Consider the following 16,838-nt stretch of genomic DNA (forward strand, 5'->3'; position numbering starts at 1 on the left):
ACGCTTCTGTGTTCTCCTGGGCGCCTCGCGTACTCGCCAGCAGAGCGAGTCCTGCCTTTGCCCTTGGGGAAATGGTGCGAACAGGGGTCGCACCACCCGCTTGCGCAGTTGCGCATCCCACGCACACACCAGCAGCATGACCACCTGCAGCCCTGCTAGACCTTCAGCCCACAGCGGAAAGGTGCCGCACAATACAAAGCTGCCCATCATGTCTCTGAGGGTAGCACCCGCAGCACCGTGTGATAGGATGCCGACACCAGCCGACACCGTGCGCATTCGGTTTCTTTAAGCATACATCTTCGGTAACAGGCTGGTAACAGGGTTGAATTGGCCAGGTTCAGTAGCAGAAGTAGAAGTGGAGTGCAAAGGAGAAAGCCGAGATTGTTGAGGAAGGCCGCACCTGGAAGTTTACTAACCGATGCACAGCCTGCAGTGCAATGAAACACGCAGAGCGAGTACTCCAGGGCCGTGCGGGATTGCCCACAGCTACCAATGTGCGCACGCGCGTCAGCGCGTTCAAGCTCCTACTGCCCCGCTGTGAGCCAGCAAAACCACCACCACTGCCAAGGAGCTGCAGGTAGGCCCGTGTGCCGTGTCACGCACGCGTGTGCAACTTATTGTTGCGCAGAAATCTCATGGTCGGACCTGCCCCTGCCCAAAAGGTCATGCCGCCGCGCCCCAGCTTGTTCGGGAAAGCAATGAGTAGGCTCTCCTTGATTGCCGCCGCCCTTGGCGCCTGCTTGCTTGCTCCAAGGCACGCACGCCGCCCACGCACGGCACTACGCACCACCTACCGCCAACCGCAACGCTTCATCGTTGCCTAGAACCACATCGCCAACAAGACCACCAGCAAAGGCCGCACGGCTCACTCGTCAGCACTCGTCACCAGCCGTCGCCGTCCGAGGACAGGTCTGGCATGTGGGGGTCGCTGTCGAGCTTCATGTCCACATGGAGCATCTATCACTGACGCCCACAGCCGCCGCACGCCCTCGCTCGTCTAGCACCAGCCGCCGCCGTCTAGCACCAGCTGCCGCCGTCTAGCACCAGCCGCCGCCGCACGCATCGCGACCAGTGCCTACTCCTCGCTCGCTACCGCGCGGTTGCTGCTGGTGCGTGCTGGTTCTGACGCCGCCTCCAGTGACGTTTGTGCCGCTACCGCCGCCTGCTGGCCGCGCTCGGGCCCCCGGGTCTATCAACACCTACTGCAGCACCCAGACAGGAACGCGGTAAGCTCATGCAGCTTAGGCTCCCCTAAGGCTCAGGCACCAACACATGCACAGGCACCAACACATGCACCAACACATGCAACTAACAGCGGCAATACGGTAGGCGCACCGCACAAACCAAGGCCGTCCGGACGCACCGTGAAGACGAGCGGGCGCGTACGGCTGACAAGTGTTCCCCGGTCACGGGAAAAGGGGCTGAGCCCCTCCACAGTCTAAGGCCGAACAACCTCATCTCCCGGACATAGCCGGGGTGGGCTTCCACAGGCCCATAGCCAAACCAGGTGCCTATCTAGCAATCGCGATGCCACAGCAGAGCCAACCGCAGCCAGACACAGCACAGTTCTCAACAGCCGCACTACTTGCCCTGCCAGCCCCACCGCGGACCGCTACCTAGACACCAGACGGCTCCTCAGCCTGCGCGCTTGCGCCGCTTTTTGGGCGGCGCTGCGCTCTCCTCCTCCACGTGGCCTTTCCCGCCCCCTCCGCTACCAAGATGCGCGCACGCGCCCCCGCTGCTGCCGCCGCCGCCGCCGCTTCGTTTGCATTCAAGTCAATCCACAGTAAGTCTGTGACATTTCCGTCACGTCAGGTCCTGGTGAGGTCACCCAGTCGCAATTGCAGCAGCCGGGCGGCCCTCGCCACGCCTTACAGCGGCAGCAGCAGCACCTGCATCACACCTGTACCCACGAACCCGCCACGCCCCCCGCCCGGCAGCCCCCACATCCTCCCCGACTCCTCAGCCCCGCTCCCCCGCCCCCGGTGCCGCCATCCCCAGATCGCCACCAGACCACCACCATAGCTGTCCCATGATCGCTACCGGGTCTTATTCCGCAAGTGAGGCGGCCGTTCCGGTGGCGCACCAGGCGGTGGCGCCCGCCCCTGTGGCTGCGGCGACCCCGCCTGCAGCGCTGGCAGAGACGTCCCGCCGCCGCCTCCCCCTCCTGCTACAGCCCCTGCTCCTGCCGGCGCGGTCGCAAGGCCGTAGTGTGATGGCGGGTGGTGGTGGTGGTCTGAGGAGTAACCGCCGGCATTGGCCATGCGCTCTCGCAGCGCCCTGTGTGTGAGCGTTTAGGTCCCAAAGTGTGAGGGGGGGAAGGGAGCGGTAAAGCAGGGGACGCAGGCGTAAACACGAACATAACAGGTCTCCACACACTGCCACGGCAGGCCATCCACGATGCGGGTGGGCAAACCATCAAGCCGCAAGCACTCCCACGCGACGCAACCCCAACCCGCCCTCCCCGCCTCTCCCCTCGTTGCCGCCCTCCCCCCCTGCCCGCCTGCTTACCTCCTCAGTGCCTCCAGGTCGTCGTGTAGGGTGGCGGCCCGGGCCACGGGCGGCAGGCGGGTGAACAGCGCGTCATCGCCGGACTGCGGGGTAGGGGGAGGGGGGAGGGTTGTACATAAGAGCCCAAACTAAATTATAGTAAGCTAAACTCGCGGAGCACAGGCAGAGGCGACAGTTGCATGCGTTAATACTCGTGGGAGTGGTCGTGGTTGTGGTGGCGATGGGGTAGGCCTTCACGCAATGCGGGAGTGAGGATAGAAAGATTGGGAGCCAGTAACGCACCGCTTTCCCCTTGCAACACCTCCAAACCTACACCCTCCCCACGCGCCCACACACGCGCCCACGCATTCGTACCTTGAGCCGCGCGATCTCCGCCGCGCTGGCATCCACCTCCCGCTGCAGCCGCTCAATGGCCTTCTCCAGCTGCTTCTGCGCCGAGCTGCTCTCCGCCCGCACCCGCCGCAGCTCCTCCTCCTTGGCCACCAGCTGCTGCCGCAGCCCCGCCGCCGCCGTCTCCGCCACCGCGCCGGTGCGCACGTGCTCCACACGCCCCTCGCTCAGCTGCGCCCGCGCGCCCTGTGCGTGTACGGGCACGTGTGTGGCCAAAGTGGCGACAGGTGTGTGCATCAGTCAGCATTCGCGGTGCCATCATGTCCGATGGCGTACTGTTTTCCTTGTGCTCTTCAACACACACACACACACGCACACACACACACACACACACACACACACACACACACACACACACACACACACACACGCACGCGCGCGCGCGCGCTCTCACACCCACCTCCAGCTCTTTCGCCAGAGCCGCGAACTTGGCCTGCTCCTCGCCGATGCGCGCCCGCGCCTCCCGCACATCGCGCTGCCAGCCTTCCGCCATGGTGCGCGCCAGTGCCGTCTCCTTCACCGCCTCCTCCAGCTGGGCCTGTGCGCGTGCGGAGTGGGGGTTGGAGATGGGGCGAGGAGGCGGAGGCCGGCGAGGGGGAAGAGGAAGGGGCGGCTGGAAGACACGGGAGAGAGAAGCCGCCGGACCGCCTCCCCCCCCCCACACACACACACGCCCATCCCAGCCACCTGAACCTTGGCATTGAGGCGCGCAGGCCCGCGCGCTTCCCCCCGGCCCCTCGGTAAGCGTTGTTTTAACTTGAAATTGGTGGAAGCCATCCTCTCCCTCCTCCAGCACACCCACCTTGAGCCGTGCCCTCTCGGCCGCCGCCGCCTCCCGCACCGCGCCCTCCGCCAGAGTGCGGTCCTGCTCCTTGCCCGCCCACTCCAGCCGCATGCGCTGGATCTCAGCCTGCCGGGGGGGGGACATTCATGACGAGTGTGTGTGTGTGTGTTAAAAAACGAAACGAAAGCCCGCCCAGACGACGCCGGAGTTACTTACGGATACCTACCAATTTACCGAGCGTCGCGTGGTTGTCGTCACCCAGGTAGTCATACTTACCCGCGATAAGCCTGTAACCCCACGGGCGACCATTCGGCCTGACCCCGCGATGCACCTGTATGCGTCCATGCTCCGCACCCTGGGCGCGCTAAACAACGTTTACCCAGCACGCCTAATTCCCGTATTCCCGCCCGCTGGTCGTAGTCGAGCTCAGTGTGTGTGTGTGTGTGTGTGTGTGTGTGTGTGTGTGTGTGTGTGTGTGTGTGTGTGTGTGTGTGTGCAGGATGTTATGTCAGTTGGTGTGTGGAGAGGCAGGTGTGTGTGGACACGGGATTGCATGCACTTGCCGCACCCACCATGCCGATCTAGCCATCCAGGTGCCGCGGTCCAACCCCCTTGGGTGCAAATGGTCAATGCGGCGAAAGCCTTGCAGCACAGCCTGCATACCGGCCCGCCCGGCCGCCCACGCTGACGCCCCGTAGCCCTCCCCTCCCTCCCCGCTGACCTGCAGCTTGGCCGCGGCCGCCCGCTGCTCATCCCTCGCCGCGGCCGCCGCGTTGCGCTCCCCCTGCGTGAGGCCCATCTGCTTCTGCAGGTCCTTGATCTGCAGCTGCAGCAGCGCGTTGGACTTGCGCTGCAGCTCCAGCTCCGACACACGCGCCACCAGCTGCTCCTGTGGCGGGATGAAAGAAAGGGAAAGGAGATGGAGGGACGCGGCTTGCTGCGCGGTAGTGATATGATGCGCGAGTATGTGGTGGGGAGCGCTATGTGCCGTGTGTGCCACAGGATTGGATGCAGTATGCGTTTATTGTGGAAGCTAAGCGCCTCGAAGCAACTCCGCACCGCGCCCCTCGCCCGCCGCCTCACCTCCCGCCCCTTGACGTCTGCCGCCAACAGCGCCTCCCGCTTCTCCGCCTCCGCCGCCGCCGCCTCCGCCGCCGCCCGGCTGCGGCCGTGCGCCGCCTGCTCCTCCCGCAGCTTGTCCGCCTCCACCTGCATCCGCGCCACAGGACATGCAAGAATGCGACACATTCAAATCATTCCATTTTGCTTGCGGCTGAGAAGTAGCCATCACGCCGCCGGCCTTGGCGAGAGAGCGCACCCACGTGCATCCACACACAGTAACATACATACAGCCGCACCAACCGCAAAGAGTAGTAAAAGAAGTCGCTATACCCCTTCCCCCCCCCCCCCACACACACGCCCTCTCTCGCCAGTCCGCACCTTCTTGATAACGTCGGTCCACTCCTTGAGGCGGGCCACCTCGCGGCTGGTGCGCTCCAGCTCCGCCGCCAGCCGCGCCGCCTCCTCCGCCAGCCGCCCGCTCTCCTTCTCATAGTGCTGCCTGCGAGGGCGGGGCAGTGAGGAGACGGGGTTGGGGGCCTCAGGCTCAGGCGCGGGCGGAGGCGTATGCTCGGGTCGGCACCGCTAAGCCACGTAGCAGCTAGGGCGACAAGCCCACAGCGGAAGCAGCGCCAGGACCAACCCCCGTACGATACTCCACCCATCATCAACAACCCTGGCTAAGTGAATGAGGGTGTGGATGGAACCATGTATGGACCATGCCCACGTAAGCGCGTTCCTTCCCTCCGCGCCTCCTCCCGTTCCTAGCCTCTCGCTCACTTTTCGCTGCGCACGTGCTGCAGGCTGGTCTGCGCCCCCGTCAGCGCCTCCTGCGTGCCCTCCAGCTGGCCCTTCAGGTGCTCCACGGAGCCCTTGAGCTCTGCGCTCAGCTGCTTGAGGTGGCCCACGTCCGCGCGCCGCGCCGCCAGCTCCTCCTTGAGGGAGGTGATCTGGGCGGCCTGCTCCGAGTTGGAGGTCTGCACGGAGAGGGGTGCAGGAGGAGGAGGAGGTGGGCAGGTTGAGATTGGCGCGTCCTGGTATGTGCGTGTTGGGGGGCGCTTGTGTGTGCCAAAAGACAGCAAACGAACTCCCCGCATGTGTGTGACCGGGAGGCGCATAACAGGAAGGTGGAGCGGTGGGCGGCACGGCGTGGTCAGGCCTCTTGACTGGATGCGCCGTGGGGTGTAGACTGGACCGTCCGCCCCTTCCCCTTCCCCTTCCCCTTCCCCTTCCCCTTCCCCTCTCCCGGTTATACATGTAGCTCGCACTGCATTCCTGGGTTGTGCGATGATTCCCAGACTGTTGGGACCTATCTCACTGGGCTCGGGCATGTAAGCCCCCGCTCTCTCACCCTGAGGCTGCTGCACTCCCCCTCCAGGAAGTCCTGCTCCTGCCGGGTGCGGTCCAGCTCCGAGGCCAGGTCCGCGCGCTGCTTCTCCAGCGCCCACACCTCCTGCTTGGTCTGCGGGCGGGCGCGTGCGGAAGAGGGCGCAACAGGGGGGCGGGACACACGCCAGGCGGGGGGGGGGGTGCATGAGCACGTGTGCGTCCACGTGTCCATGTCGAGGTGGCTGGAGGGACGAGGGGCAGCTAATGACAGCGATGGCCGCAACCCCCCTGGTGCAGCCACACACACACACACACATACACACACACACACGCGCCCTCACACGCACCCTCACACACCCTCACACGCACGCAGCGCCCCCACCTGCTGCAGCTCCCTCCGTGTCTCGTCCAGGCTGGAGCGCGTGTCCCGGAGCTCCTTGCTGCTGGAGTTGAGCTGCCGCTGCGGGGTGGGAGGTGGGGGGACGTGTAAGGGGCGGGGATGGTGCGGGTAGGGACGCAGTACAAGTCCCAGCCGCGTTTCAAGGCCTGCCCACACCTGCACTGCCACACAGCCACATGCCCATACGCCACCGACGCCCTAGCCTTCCGCCCGCTTCCCTCCATCCGTCCGCCCGCTTCCCTCCATCCGTCCGCCCGCTTCCCTCCATCCGTCCGCCCGCTCCCCTCCATCCTTCAACCCTGCTTCCCTCCATCCTTGAACCCTGCTTCCCTCCATCCTTCAACCCGCTTCCCTCCATCCTTCCCATTCGTCCCCTGCAGCTTGCCCACCCATCCTGGCCTGTTTGTTTTGTGTTTAACACACACACACACACACACACACACACACACACACACACACACACACACACACACACACACACCTGCAGGTCATCCCGCTGCGCTGATGCCGACGCCAGCGACTCGCGCAGCGTCACCACCTCCCCACTGGCCTCATCCAGCTGGGCCTGTGGGCGTGTGTGCAGGCGTGTTGAAGTTGGAGTTGGGGTCGGCACGTGGTGTGGGGGTGCGTGCTGCTGGGTGGTACCGGTAGGCGCCGTGTGCAGCCGCAGACCGGCGGCTCCCGACGCCCGCCCCGCCACCTCGCACTCCGCATACGCCACACCCGCCCCAACGTACGCCCGCCGCCCTTCCTCCAGCTCCGTCCCCACTCCCCACTCCCCTCTCCCCTTCACCCTCCCCCACTCACCGCCTTCCCACCCCCCCCCCAAAGGTGAGTATGTTAGTATAACCTTGCAACTAGTTGGGCGGCTCGCACTGCTGACATGACTTCGGAGCTGCTCTGGACTGCTCCTTCCACCTGCCGCTACACTGCCCAAGCCCGCCCGACTACCTACGGTGATGTACAACGACTTGCTTATGCAGCTGCAGTTCTCCTTGCCGCGCGACTGTTTCCTTACGGGATTTGTTCAACGTTAATCCCCCCAAAACCCACCCACCCCCCTCCCACCTGCAGCCCCCTCTTGTCCGCCTCCAGCTTGTTGGTGGTCTGTGCGGTCATGTCGGTCAGGAACTCCATGTCGTCCACCGCCTGGCCCACACCCGGCCACGACAGAGCCGTGCCGTCCAGGATGGCCAGGACCTGTCGGGCAGGGAGGCAGGCCGGGCGGGGAGGGGTTGCAAAGGTGGTACAGAGAAGTCTAGCGAGGGGTGGGTGGAGTGGAGGGGTGGGGAGTTGGGGTTAACGTTGAACCAATCCCGTAAGGGGAGTAGGGGTGGGGGTGGAGCGGAATTGAGTGAAGGGGGCCAGGGGGGTGGAGGTGGTAGAGAACCAAAGTGGGTGAAGATGGTAGGCGGTAGGGGGGCCAGGAGGACGAGGTGGGGTGAGCGCTGCAATGGTGTGGCTAAGGAGACTTGGCTAGCGCTCACAGTCGGCCGACCCGACACCCGAAACACGCACCCTGTGCCGCCCGTCGCAACCCTCCTTACCGCCACATGCCCCAGTCGCAATCCTGGCAAGCGCCGCTGCAACCACCGCACATGCTCTCCCTCTCGCCGGCGCCTTCCTGGCTGATTCCTCTTCTTACGACGTACGACGTTGTATTGTAGCATTCTTACGACACACATACACACACCGCCTTCCCTCCCAACCCCAACCCCAACCCCAATCCCAAAGCTCCCGCCACATCCTCACCTGCAGCTGGTCCTTCACCGCCGCCATCCCGCTCTTGAGCGCCTCCGTCAGCTGCTTGGCAGAGTAGATGCGCTCACTAGTGGAGGTGGGCGTGTGCGGCTGAGCCTGAGCCTGACCGCCATTTGCATTGCCGCTGCTACCGCCGCCGCCACCACCGCCACCGGTCCTGTCGGGCTTGGCGGTCTCGCCGCCGCTGCTGCGACCCGCCATTGCAGCAGGCATGTGGGTCGGGGCTGCTGGAGCGCTGTTGTCTGCGGCGCCTGGTTGTCAGAAGTGTCTGGGTCCTAGTTGACAGGAGCTAGTTTCAGGTTGTGGTGGTTGTTCATCAAGCGAGTGACTCCGATGGTTGTTGAGGTTAAGCTGTAGTCACGGTATGTGATGTGCGGTGGGCTGCTGGGGCCCGAAGTCGCCGGTTGGCGCGGGGTGTTACCACCCGCGCCGTGCCGCTGTCGTCCGGGACCCCAACCCGCCCTACTGCTACTGCGGCCTTATACACTATGCTCCATGACCGAATCTACGGGGTGAAGACTGTTTGCTTTTGGGAATAGCCGCGCCAGTCATGCCGAGAGCCCGAATTCCAGAAAGGACGCCCTTCCTTGACAATACGACTAGATTGATACCTATACTTTTCAAAGCTTGAAAAGAGCAAGTCGAATATCTAGGAGGCTGCTCGCAGGTGTTGAAAGAGTTGGGTCCTTCGAAGCTTCTTGAACTGTTATCTGGGAGCTGTCTTATGATGTAAAGCTACTGTTACGTTTGATGAAGTCGTCTGCGTCAAAGTAACAGGTTCACGGAGAATGACAATCGCGATGCAAGCCGGCCTCGTTTCCAGCAAGCCGTTCCTATGCAGACATTCAAGCAGTCCACTTATCTGATGCAAATTGCTATGCGATGCACTAGCGGGGCGCAGCGGACGTGCAAAACACTGAAAATAGCTTTGACAGCTTGATCGTTTACACAACACGCTACTATTAGCAAATCAATAGCACTCGAATGCGCCACATAGGTGCCGGCGCGCCTGGGCCGAGCGGCCAACATGATCACTTCCGCCGCTTGCACGGAAACAGGACGGCGCTGCTGGTGCGTGGCATCAGCCAAGTGGCGCGTGTGGAGAGTCGTGGCATGAAGCCACTCGTACTGTGCATAGGGCATAGTTTGGCGGCGCACGCCGAGCGCGGGCTCACACTCGGCGGCCCCAAACCCCCACGATCACAAGGTCTATCCTTAGTGCGCACGTCAGCTGTCGCTGATGCACGTGTATCTCCCGCGCAACCCAACCCGCATGCTTCGCACCTCCACTGCTCCTCTCCACACAGGCCTGCACCGGCACGCTCACCACGGTCCCGGTCCCGCGCAATCACCACAGCCACCGTGCACCCTCCAGCGCCACCCCCGCTGGCCCTGTCCCCCGGCACGCCCCGTCGCCACGCACCGTGACCGCCGCGGCCTGGCCCGGCGGCCACTCCTCCCCCACGTCCTCCCCCACATCCTCGTCCCTACCACCCGTATCAGCCGCCTCCGCGCCGGCGCGGCGTGACGACGACCTGGACCCGCCCGTGCCCTTCCTGCGCCCACTCCTCTCCGCCGTGGTCGCCGTCAGCGCCGGCCGCCTGGCGACCCTGCCGCCGGCCCTGCTGACGTGGCTGCTGCGACTGCTGAGTCAGCTGGGCCCGGTCGCGCCGCCGCCGGGCGCGGGCTGGCTGGCCGAGGCGTACGGCGCGCTGGCGGGCTGGCTGCCGGGGCTGACGCCGGGGCTGGCGGCGCAGGCGTTCCTGGTAGGCAGCGTGGCCCAGGCTGTGTGGCAAGGGCTGGGGGACGGGGTTTAGGCTGGAGGACAGGGCTGGGGCTGGGGCTTGGCTTGGGACTGGGGCCCGGAGTGGGCGGGCCGGGATATAGGTGGAGGCGGCGGCCAGGAGCGGACGGAGGTGTGTGCACCCGGCGGGGCGAGCAACGGGGTCGGTGCGCTGGCAGGCGGCCTTGGGATGCCGTCGAGGTCAGGTAGGGAACTAGGGGTCCATGCAGCAGCAGAGGTGCTGAGGGAGGTGCTGAGTGACGCATACCACTATCTCAAAGGTTGTCGGGGGCCCTGCACTACACTACACTGCCCACTGCAGGCCATCAGCAGTCTGGCTGGCAAGCAGGTGGAGGCCAGCGGCCCGGCGGCGCCCCAGGCGGCGGCGGCGGCGGCGCAGCTGCTGCTGCTGCCGGCGCCGCCTCGCGACGTGCTGGTGGCGCTGTATGACCGCATGGCTGAGGGCTGCCGGGCGGGCGAGCTGGAGCCGCGCCTGGCGCTGCAGTGCCTGGAGGCGGCGGCGGACGCGGCGGCGGCGGAGCTGGGCGGCGCGGTGCCGTCCAGCGCCGGCGGTGCCGCCGCCGTGGGGTCAGGGGCATCAGGAGGCGGCGGCGACAGCAGTAGCAGTGGGGCCTTCGGCCGGCGTGCAGCAGTGCTACAGCCGCCCATGCCGCGGGAGACGGCGGCGGCGCTGCTGCTGCGGGCTGCTGGGCTCACGGCCGCAGCGAGTGGCGGCACTGGCAGTAGCAGCACTGGCAGTAGCAGCGGTGTGGCTGGGACGTCGCCCGCGGCGGCGGCGGCGGCCGTCGCGGCGGCGTCGCGGGGCCTGGTGGCTGCTGCCACGCTCGTGTCGCCGCCGGGCGGACCCGCCCTGGGACCGCTGGCGGCTCACCTCGCCGAGCAGGGCGCCGTGGCCTATGCCGGCAGTAGCAGCAGCAGCAGCAGCAGCAGCAGCAACAAAGACTCTGTGGCGGCGGCAGTGGCGGCGGGCGCGCGGCCGGACCTGTATCTGGACGGCCTGGCGGCGCTGTGTGCGTCGACGGCGCCGCCGCTTGAGCCGCCGGCTGCGACGGCGCTACTGCGCAGTCTGGAAGCGCTACTGCCGTACTTGACGCCGCTGCAGGTGTGCCGCGCTATCGCCGTGACCAGCTGGCTGGCGGCGCCGTCACAGCCCGCCGCCGCCACGGCCTTCGCCAGCGGCCCCGCCGCCGCCGCCCTGGCGGCGGCGCTGCCCGCGATGCCGGCGCCGCAACTAGCGGCGGCGCTGGCCGCGCTACCGCCGGCGCTGCGGCCGGCGCCGGTGGAGCTGGCGGTGGCGGCGGCGGAGGGTCTGCGGCGGGCCCTGGCGGCGGCTGACAGTGACGACCTGGCGGAGGTGCTGCGGCGCATGCAGGAGGTGGAGGCGCTGCCTGGGTACGGCTGGCAGGGCGCGCTGGCGGCGGAGGCCAGCCGCCGACTGCAGGAGCAGCCGCCGCGCAGCGGCGGCGGCGGCGCCGCCGGCGCCGCCTCCGCCTCCGCCAGCTCCTCGCTGCTGCCGCCGCCGCTGGCCGCCAGCTACCGGGCCGAGTTCGTAAACACGCTGTACGTGCTGGCCGCGCTGGGGTACAGGCCCGGTACGAACTGGACGGGCGTGGCGGTGGCGGCGCTGGCTCCGGCTCAGCTGTACGGCCTGAGTGCGGGGCAGCTGACGTCGGTGCTGTGGGCGCTGGCGAGGTTCGGACACCGCGCAGAGCCGGGGCCGTGGAGCACCGCCGCTGTGCAGGTGGGGAGTACGGGTGTGCGGGTGCGGGTGCGGGGTTGCGGGTGGGGGTGGGGGTCTCAGGTTGCGGGTGCGGACGGGATGCCAAGCACCGGACACTGCGCGCTTGTCCTTCCATTGCTCACGTGGTCCTGCCCCGACCTGGGTGTTGTGTCACCCCCCCCCTGACTGTACCTGCCTACGCCTTCACTTCTTAATTAATCATGAATGTAACCCCCCCCCGGCACTTCACTTCATATTTGATACACACCATCCCATGGATGGCTACCCCCCCCCCCGCCCACAGGCGCTGCAGCTGCAGCTCCCGGCGCTGGCCCCGCACCAGCTGAGCTACGGGCTGGGCTCGCTGCAGCGGCTGGGCTGCCGGCTGGCCGGGCCCGTGCTGGACGAGCTGCTGGAGGCGGCGGCGGCCATGATCAGCAGCGGCAGTAGCAGCAGCGGCAGCAGTAGCAGTAGCAGTAGCAGTAGTATTGGGGCGGGTGCCAGTGCTGCCGGAGGCAGTGGGAGCGGCGGCGCGGTCACCGGCCCTGCCGCGGCGGCTGGCGCTGCTACAGCCGGCGGCTACTCGGCTCCCGACCTGGTGCTGCTGCTGATGACTGTGGCGCGGCTGCAGCACGTGCCCAGCTACGCCTTCACGGAGGCGGTCACGGAGCGGCTGAGGCCACACATCGCCGCCGCAGCCGCAGCCGCAGCCGCCACAGCCGCCCGCTACCCCTCTGCTGGCGGCGCCGCTGCCAGCAGCAGTGCTAGCAGGGGCGATGGAACTGTTGGCGGCAACAGCAGCAGCAGCAGCGGGAGTGACAATGGGTATGGGGCCGGCGGTGCGACGTTGGGCCAGGGTGACGTTGGCGCGGGCTTGTTAGGGCCGGCGGCGGCTGCGCCGCCACCGCCGCCGCCTCCGGTGCGCGGTGCGCCGGTGGTTGTGGCCATGGCTGGGCCGGGCGGGGAGCTGATGGTGGTGGAGCCGCTGACGTGTCAGGAGCTGGCATCGGTGGGGTATGCGCTGGCCAAGCTGCACAGCCGACCCGAGGTGCGCTGCGGGTGGAGGGATGGGGGGGGGGAGGAATGGAAGGTTGGGAGCTGTGGGTACACCTGTGTCGCTTGTCGGCTCTTGGCGTCCGTTGCTGGCTGAGGCATCCACGCAATGTTCCGCTAGGGCGGAAGACCGTGGGGGTCCTGACGCGTTTGCGGCCGCTCATGTCTCCTCGCCAATCTGTAATCTGACCTGCCTCCCTTCCCTCCCTCCCTCCCTCCAGTCTGACTGGCTGTCCCAGTACATGGAGGCGTGTGAGGCGGCCATGGGCGGCTTCGAGGCCGACCACCTGGCCTCACTGCTGTGGTCTGTGGGGGAGCTGGGGCAGGTGAGGCAGCAGCTGGCGGGGGAGGGGGCGGGGCGGGGTGGTGGCGCGGGATGTGCGGGACAGCTGGGCGCAAGTCCGTGGGTGGAGCGGCGTCATGTGTATCTGTACCTGGTGCTACTCCCCTTCCAAACTCCCTGAAAGCACCGCTGCAACCGTGGCGCCTCCACTTAATCCACTCCCAAACCCCCAACCACCCCCAACCACCCGTGCCAACCACCCCAGACTCCCAGCCCCAGCTGGCTGGCCGCCTTCCTGGCCGCCGCGCGCCCCCGCCTGCCCGCCTTCGCGCCGCCCGACCTGGTGTCGGTGCTGTCCAGCCTGGCCGCGCTGAGGGCGCCGCCGCCCGCGGCCTGGCTGGGCGAGGCGCTCACGGCGGTGGGCGCGAGGGTGGGCGGCGTGGACGGCGCGGGCGTGACGGCGCTGCTCAAGGTGCGGCGGGGGGGCGGCGGGGCGGCGGGGGCCTGGGGGGCGGCGGGGGCCTGGGGCGGGGGCAATCGGGGTGGAGGGCCGGGGCGCCTGTAGGCATGTGAGTGTGTGTGTGTGTGTGTGTGTGTGTGTGTGTGTGTGTGTGTGTGTGTGTGTGTGTGTGTGTATGTGTGTGTGTGTGTGTGTGTCTGGTTGCGGTTTGGGATGTGGCGGTCGGAGTGGCAAGGTCGGGCGGTGTTGTTGTTGTGTTTCAACGCGTGTGGTGACATGTGTGACACCCATGTGCCCGGCGCAGGCGCTGGTGGACTTGGACGCGCGTGTCAGCAACCCGGAGTGGTACGACGCGCTGTGCAGCCAGGTGCGAGGGCGGGGGGGGGGGGAGAAGGAGGGGGAGAAGGAGGGTGGGAGGGGTGGGAGGCGTGCGGGCCTCGCGTGCCGTGGGGGGCTGGGCGGATGGGCAGGTGGTGGTGCCATGTGATATGGGCGACATCACTGAGGGTTGGCTGAACGAGGGGTCCATGGGGTTGCGGCAAGCGCGATGAGGCCTGCACTGACGAGCGATAAGGAGGAGTCAGTGACGAGGGCGGGACGGCCGCTCACGTGATGGCAGTGCGTGTGATGCGCTCCCTCCGTGTCCCCCTGGCCGGCTGCACATCCACATCACCTCATGTCGGCATGTGTGCAGGTGTCGGGCTTCCTGCCGCTGCTGCGCCCAGCCGAGCTGGCCTCCCTGGTCTCCTCCCTGGCGGCCCTGGGACACACGCCCAACTCCGAGTGGCTGCAGCGGGCAGCCGCCGCCGCCTTGCGCGCACACGCCATCTCAGCCGCCGCCGCGTCAGCGGCCGCCACTGCCGCCTCCCGGCAACAGCAGCAGAACCAGCAGGACGGAACCCTCAACGCCGTGATGCCGCGGCAGCCCGCAGCTTCCGGTGTCGCCCCTGCGCCTGCCTCCAGCTTCATGCCTACGGGTCTGTCGGGCTTTGGCAGCGGTGCTGCCTTTGGCGGTGGCGGCGCAGGTGGCGGCGGCGGCGGCGGCCCCGCCGGTGTGGTGCTGAGCCCGGCTCAGTTGGAGGCGCTGGTGCTGGGCCTAGCCAAGCTGGGGGCGGAGGTGCCGGCGCCGCTGCTGCAGGTGCGCGAGATGTAGTGGGGGGAGGGTGAGGAGGAGGATGGCACGCGGCTGCCTGATCGTAGCCTTGTAGGCCCTGAGGCAGCACAGGCCCCCACTGTGCGTATGTGTGTGTGTGTGTGTGTGTGTTTATGTGTGTGTGTTGAAAAGAAAACAACAAAACGAAGCCCGCCCAGACGGCGCGACGGAGTTACTTACGGATACCTACCAATACCGAGCGTCTTGTAGCCGCGTCGACCCCGGTAGTCATACTTACCCGCAAAAAGCCTGGAACCCCCCCTCGGGCGATCGACGAACGACCTGACCCCGAGTGGCACCCATATGCATTGTATGCGCCGCGCCCTGGGCGCGCTACAACGTTGACCCAGCACGCCTAATGCCCTGATTCCCGCCCGCTGGTCGTAGTCGAGCTCACCTACGGGTGATAGAGGAATTGCAGGCACAGGGGCGGCAGCGAGCAAGTGTCACGAGCAGGGAAAATGGCGACAGCGATGTTAAGGGCGGCGTGCAGCATGTGTGTGTGTGTGTGTGTGTGTGTGTGTGTGTGTGTGTGTGTGTGTGTGTGTGTGTGTGTGTGTGTGTGTGTGTGTGTGTGTGTGTGTGTGTGTGTGTGTGTGTGTGTGTGTGTGTGTGTGTGTGTGTGTGTGTGTGTGTGTGTGTGTGTGCATTCGTGCGCTGCTCGACGAGTTTTGCGGAACTAGTGCGTACGTAGACCAGAGCGGAAGGCGGAGTGGGCTTGCAGGCGGCACGAGAGTAGGCAGTCAGTAGCGCAAGTTGCGAATTCACATCGCCGTCTCCCGCATCTGCGCCTCGCCGGCTGGTCAGTCCACTCCTCAAAGCCCCCCTCCCACCTGTCCCCTCCTGTTCCTCACGTCCCCGCCAACGCCCGGCCCACCTGCCCCCCGCCCCCCCGGCTCGGTGAAACCAACCCACCCCATGCCCGCCCCCTTCCCCGCCCCGCCGCCCCGCCGCGCAGTCCTACATGGCTGCCAGCGCCGCCTCACTGCCACAGCAGCAGCCGGAGCGTGTGGCGGCCGCAGCCTCCGCGCTGGCGGGCGCCCGCCTGGCGCCAACCGCCGAGTGGTTGGACGCGCTGGTGGGCGCCGTACGGCGCGACGTCATGTCGTACACGCTCGTGCAGCTGGACGCGCTTTCGCGTGCGGCGGCGGTGTTCGTGGAGCTGGTTCCGGACCACAGCGCCACACGTGACCTTCTGTCGTTCCTGCGCGAGTTTTGTTTGTACAACTGAGGCTGCTCACCCGTTTGATTCTGAGAGGAAGGTGAGGTTACGATAGGTAAACTTCGGCTAGAAGGAAGGAGGCGCAGGAGTGCTGTTCGTGCCACCGGCGATTGGGCAGAGACGCTCCACGTGGTGAGACGGTGACGGGCTGCATGGTTCGGCTTTATCTCACCGCGTAATGCCTGTGACACGCTTGTGTTGCAGTGTTGCAAAGGGTTTAAGTGTTGGACCACTAGTGGGAAGGGCGGTTTCTCTCTAGGCCGGAGAAGGTCGGCTGGGTGCGGTGCGCCGTTGTTGATGGGATTGTAATTTCCTTCATGGCACTCCTTGGTGAGAGCGCCCACGAGGGGCTGAATATCTCTAGGGAATGCAAAGGCCCAGCGCTTGGAGCATAGAGTTTTGGGCCCTGCCCCGTCTCAAAGAAATTGCTAGAGTTTGCTAGTGCGGTAAGTAATGGGGTCCAATCGGGGCCAATGCGCCGTCAGCCGTGCTCCCATGCACACTCAAGGAGATCCAGGCATGCACTTCTGCTCTGCCGCTGCAAACTGTTTGCTGTCTGCTTGGGGTATGGGCGTCAGCTGCACCCTACGGGACCTCGCCAACCTGCCTAAACCCTGTCCCATCACACACTTGAGGAGATGACACGGGCGTCCGGTTGCCTGGCGGGTCATGGTACGGATTGCAACATCGCGTCAAACCTGGATAGGCAAAACGGCACTCATAAGGTTGGATGCAGTGCGGGCGCCTCAGTTCTGCCTGCGGCCTGTCTAACACCCGCAACAGAGTTCTTCAGCTGCGTGCTCTCTGCCTCCTCAACTGCCGCCCTCACGGTCGGGCACGTGGAGTTAGGAGTTGCAATGCTCACTGCCCGCCCAGTTCACCATCCCCACCCAGAAAACTCGGCATCAT

At 66.2% G+C, this 16,838-nt stretch overlaps 2 protein-coding genes across 2 annotated transcripts; one reads left to right on the forward strand and one right to left on the reverse strand.

Annotated features, from left to right (window-relative positions):
- Window position 1: 1 nt before the first annotated feature.
- Window positions 2-9,017, reverse strand: CHLRE_12g495000v5 (uncharacterized protein). The gene is made up of 14 exons (XM_043067983.1): window positions 8,226-9,017; window positions 7,542-7,673; window positions 6,955-7,038; window positions 6,456-6,533; window positions 6,096-6,206; window positions 5,525-5,721; window positions 5,126-5,246; window positions 4,769-4,894; window positions 4,407-4,574; window positions 3,704-3,811; window positions 3,302-3,439; window positions 2,866-3,087; window positions 2,512-2,594; window positions 2-2,280 (listed from the first exon to the last, which is right to left on the reverse strand). Exons 1-14 carry the CDS (start codon window positions 8,445-8,447, stop codon window positions 2,040-2,042), a joined length of 2,031 nt encoding a protein of 676 aa, XP_042917982.1. The 5' UTR covers window positions 8,448-9,017; the 3' UTR covers window positions 2-2,039.
- A 100-nt stretch (window positions 9,018-9,117) lies between these two features.
- Window positions 9,118-16,819, forward strand: CHLRE_12g495050v5 (uncharacterized protein). The gene is made up of 9 exons (XM_043067984.1): window positions 9,118-9,305; window positions 9,542-10,000; window positions 10,340-11,779; window positions 12,063-12,806; window positions 13,033-13,137; window positions 13,360-13,566; window positions 13,859-13,921; window positions 14,249-14,692; window positions 15,666-16,819. Exons 1-9 carry the CDS (start codon window positions 9,219-9,221, stop codon window positions 15,936-15,938), a joined length of 3,822 nt encoding a protein of 1,273 aa, XP_042917983.1. The 5' UTR covers window positions 9,118-9,218; the 3' UTR covers window positions 15,939-16,819.
- Window positions 16,820-16,838: the final 19 nt, after the last annotated feature.

This window comes from Chlamydomonas reinhardtii, chromosome 12, assembly GCF_000002595.2.
Source record: "Chlamydomonas reinhardtii strain CC-503 cw92 mt+ chromosome 12, whole genome shotgun sequence".
Taxonomy (NCBI): Eukaryota; Viridiplantae; Chlorophyta; class Chlorophyceae; order Chlamydomonadales; family Chlamydomonadaceae; genus Chlamydomonas; species Chlamydomonas reinhardtii.

Excerpts from the sequence above, each read along its gene's own strand:
- CHLRE_12g495000v5 (XM_043067983.1), bottom strand. The coding sequence starts at position 8,447 with ATGCCTGCTGCAATGGCGGGTCGCAGCAGCGGCGGCGAGACCGCCAAG. Across the intron at positions 7,039-7,541 it reads CGGACAAGAGGGGGCTGCAG|GCCCAGCTGGATGAGGCCAG; the intron begins GTGGGAGGGGGG and ends ACACGCCCACAG. Across the intron at positions 2,281-2,511 it reads GACCTGGAGGCACTGAGGAG|GGCGCTGCGAGAGCGCATGG; the intron begins GTAAGCAGGCGG and ends GCTCACACACAG.
- CHLRE_12g495050v5 (XM_043067984.1), top strand. The coding sequence starts at position 9,219 with ATGCGCCACATAGGTGCCGGCGCGCCTGGGCCGAGCGGCCAACATGAT. Across the intron at positions 12,807-13,032 it reads AGCTGCACAGCCGACCCGAG|TCTGACTGGCTGTCCCAGTA; the intron begins GTGCGCTGCGGG and ends CCCTCCCTCCAG. Across the intron at positions 13,922-14,248 it reads ACGACGCGCTGTGCAGCCAG|GTGTCGGGCTTCCTGCCGCT; the intron begins GTGCGAGGGCGG and ends GCATGTGTGCAG.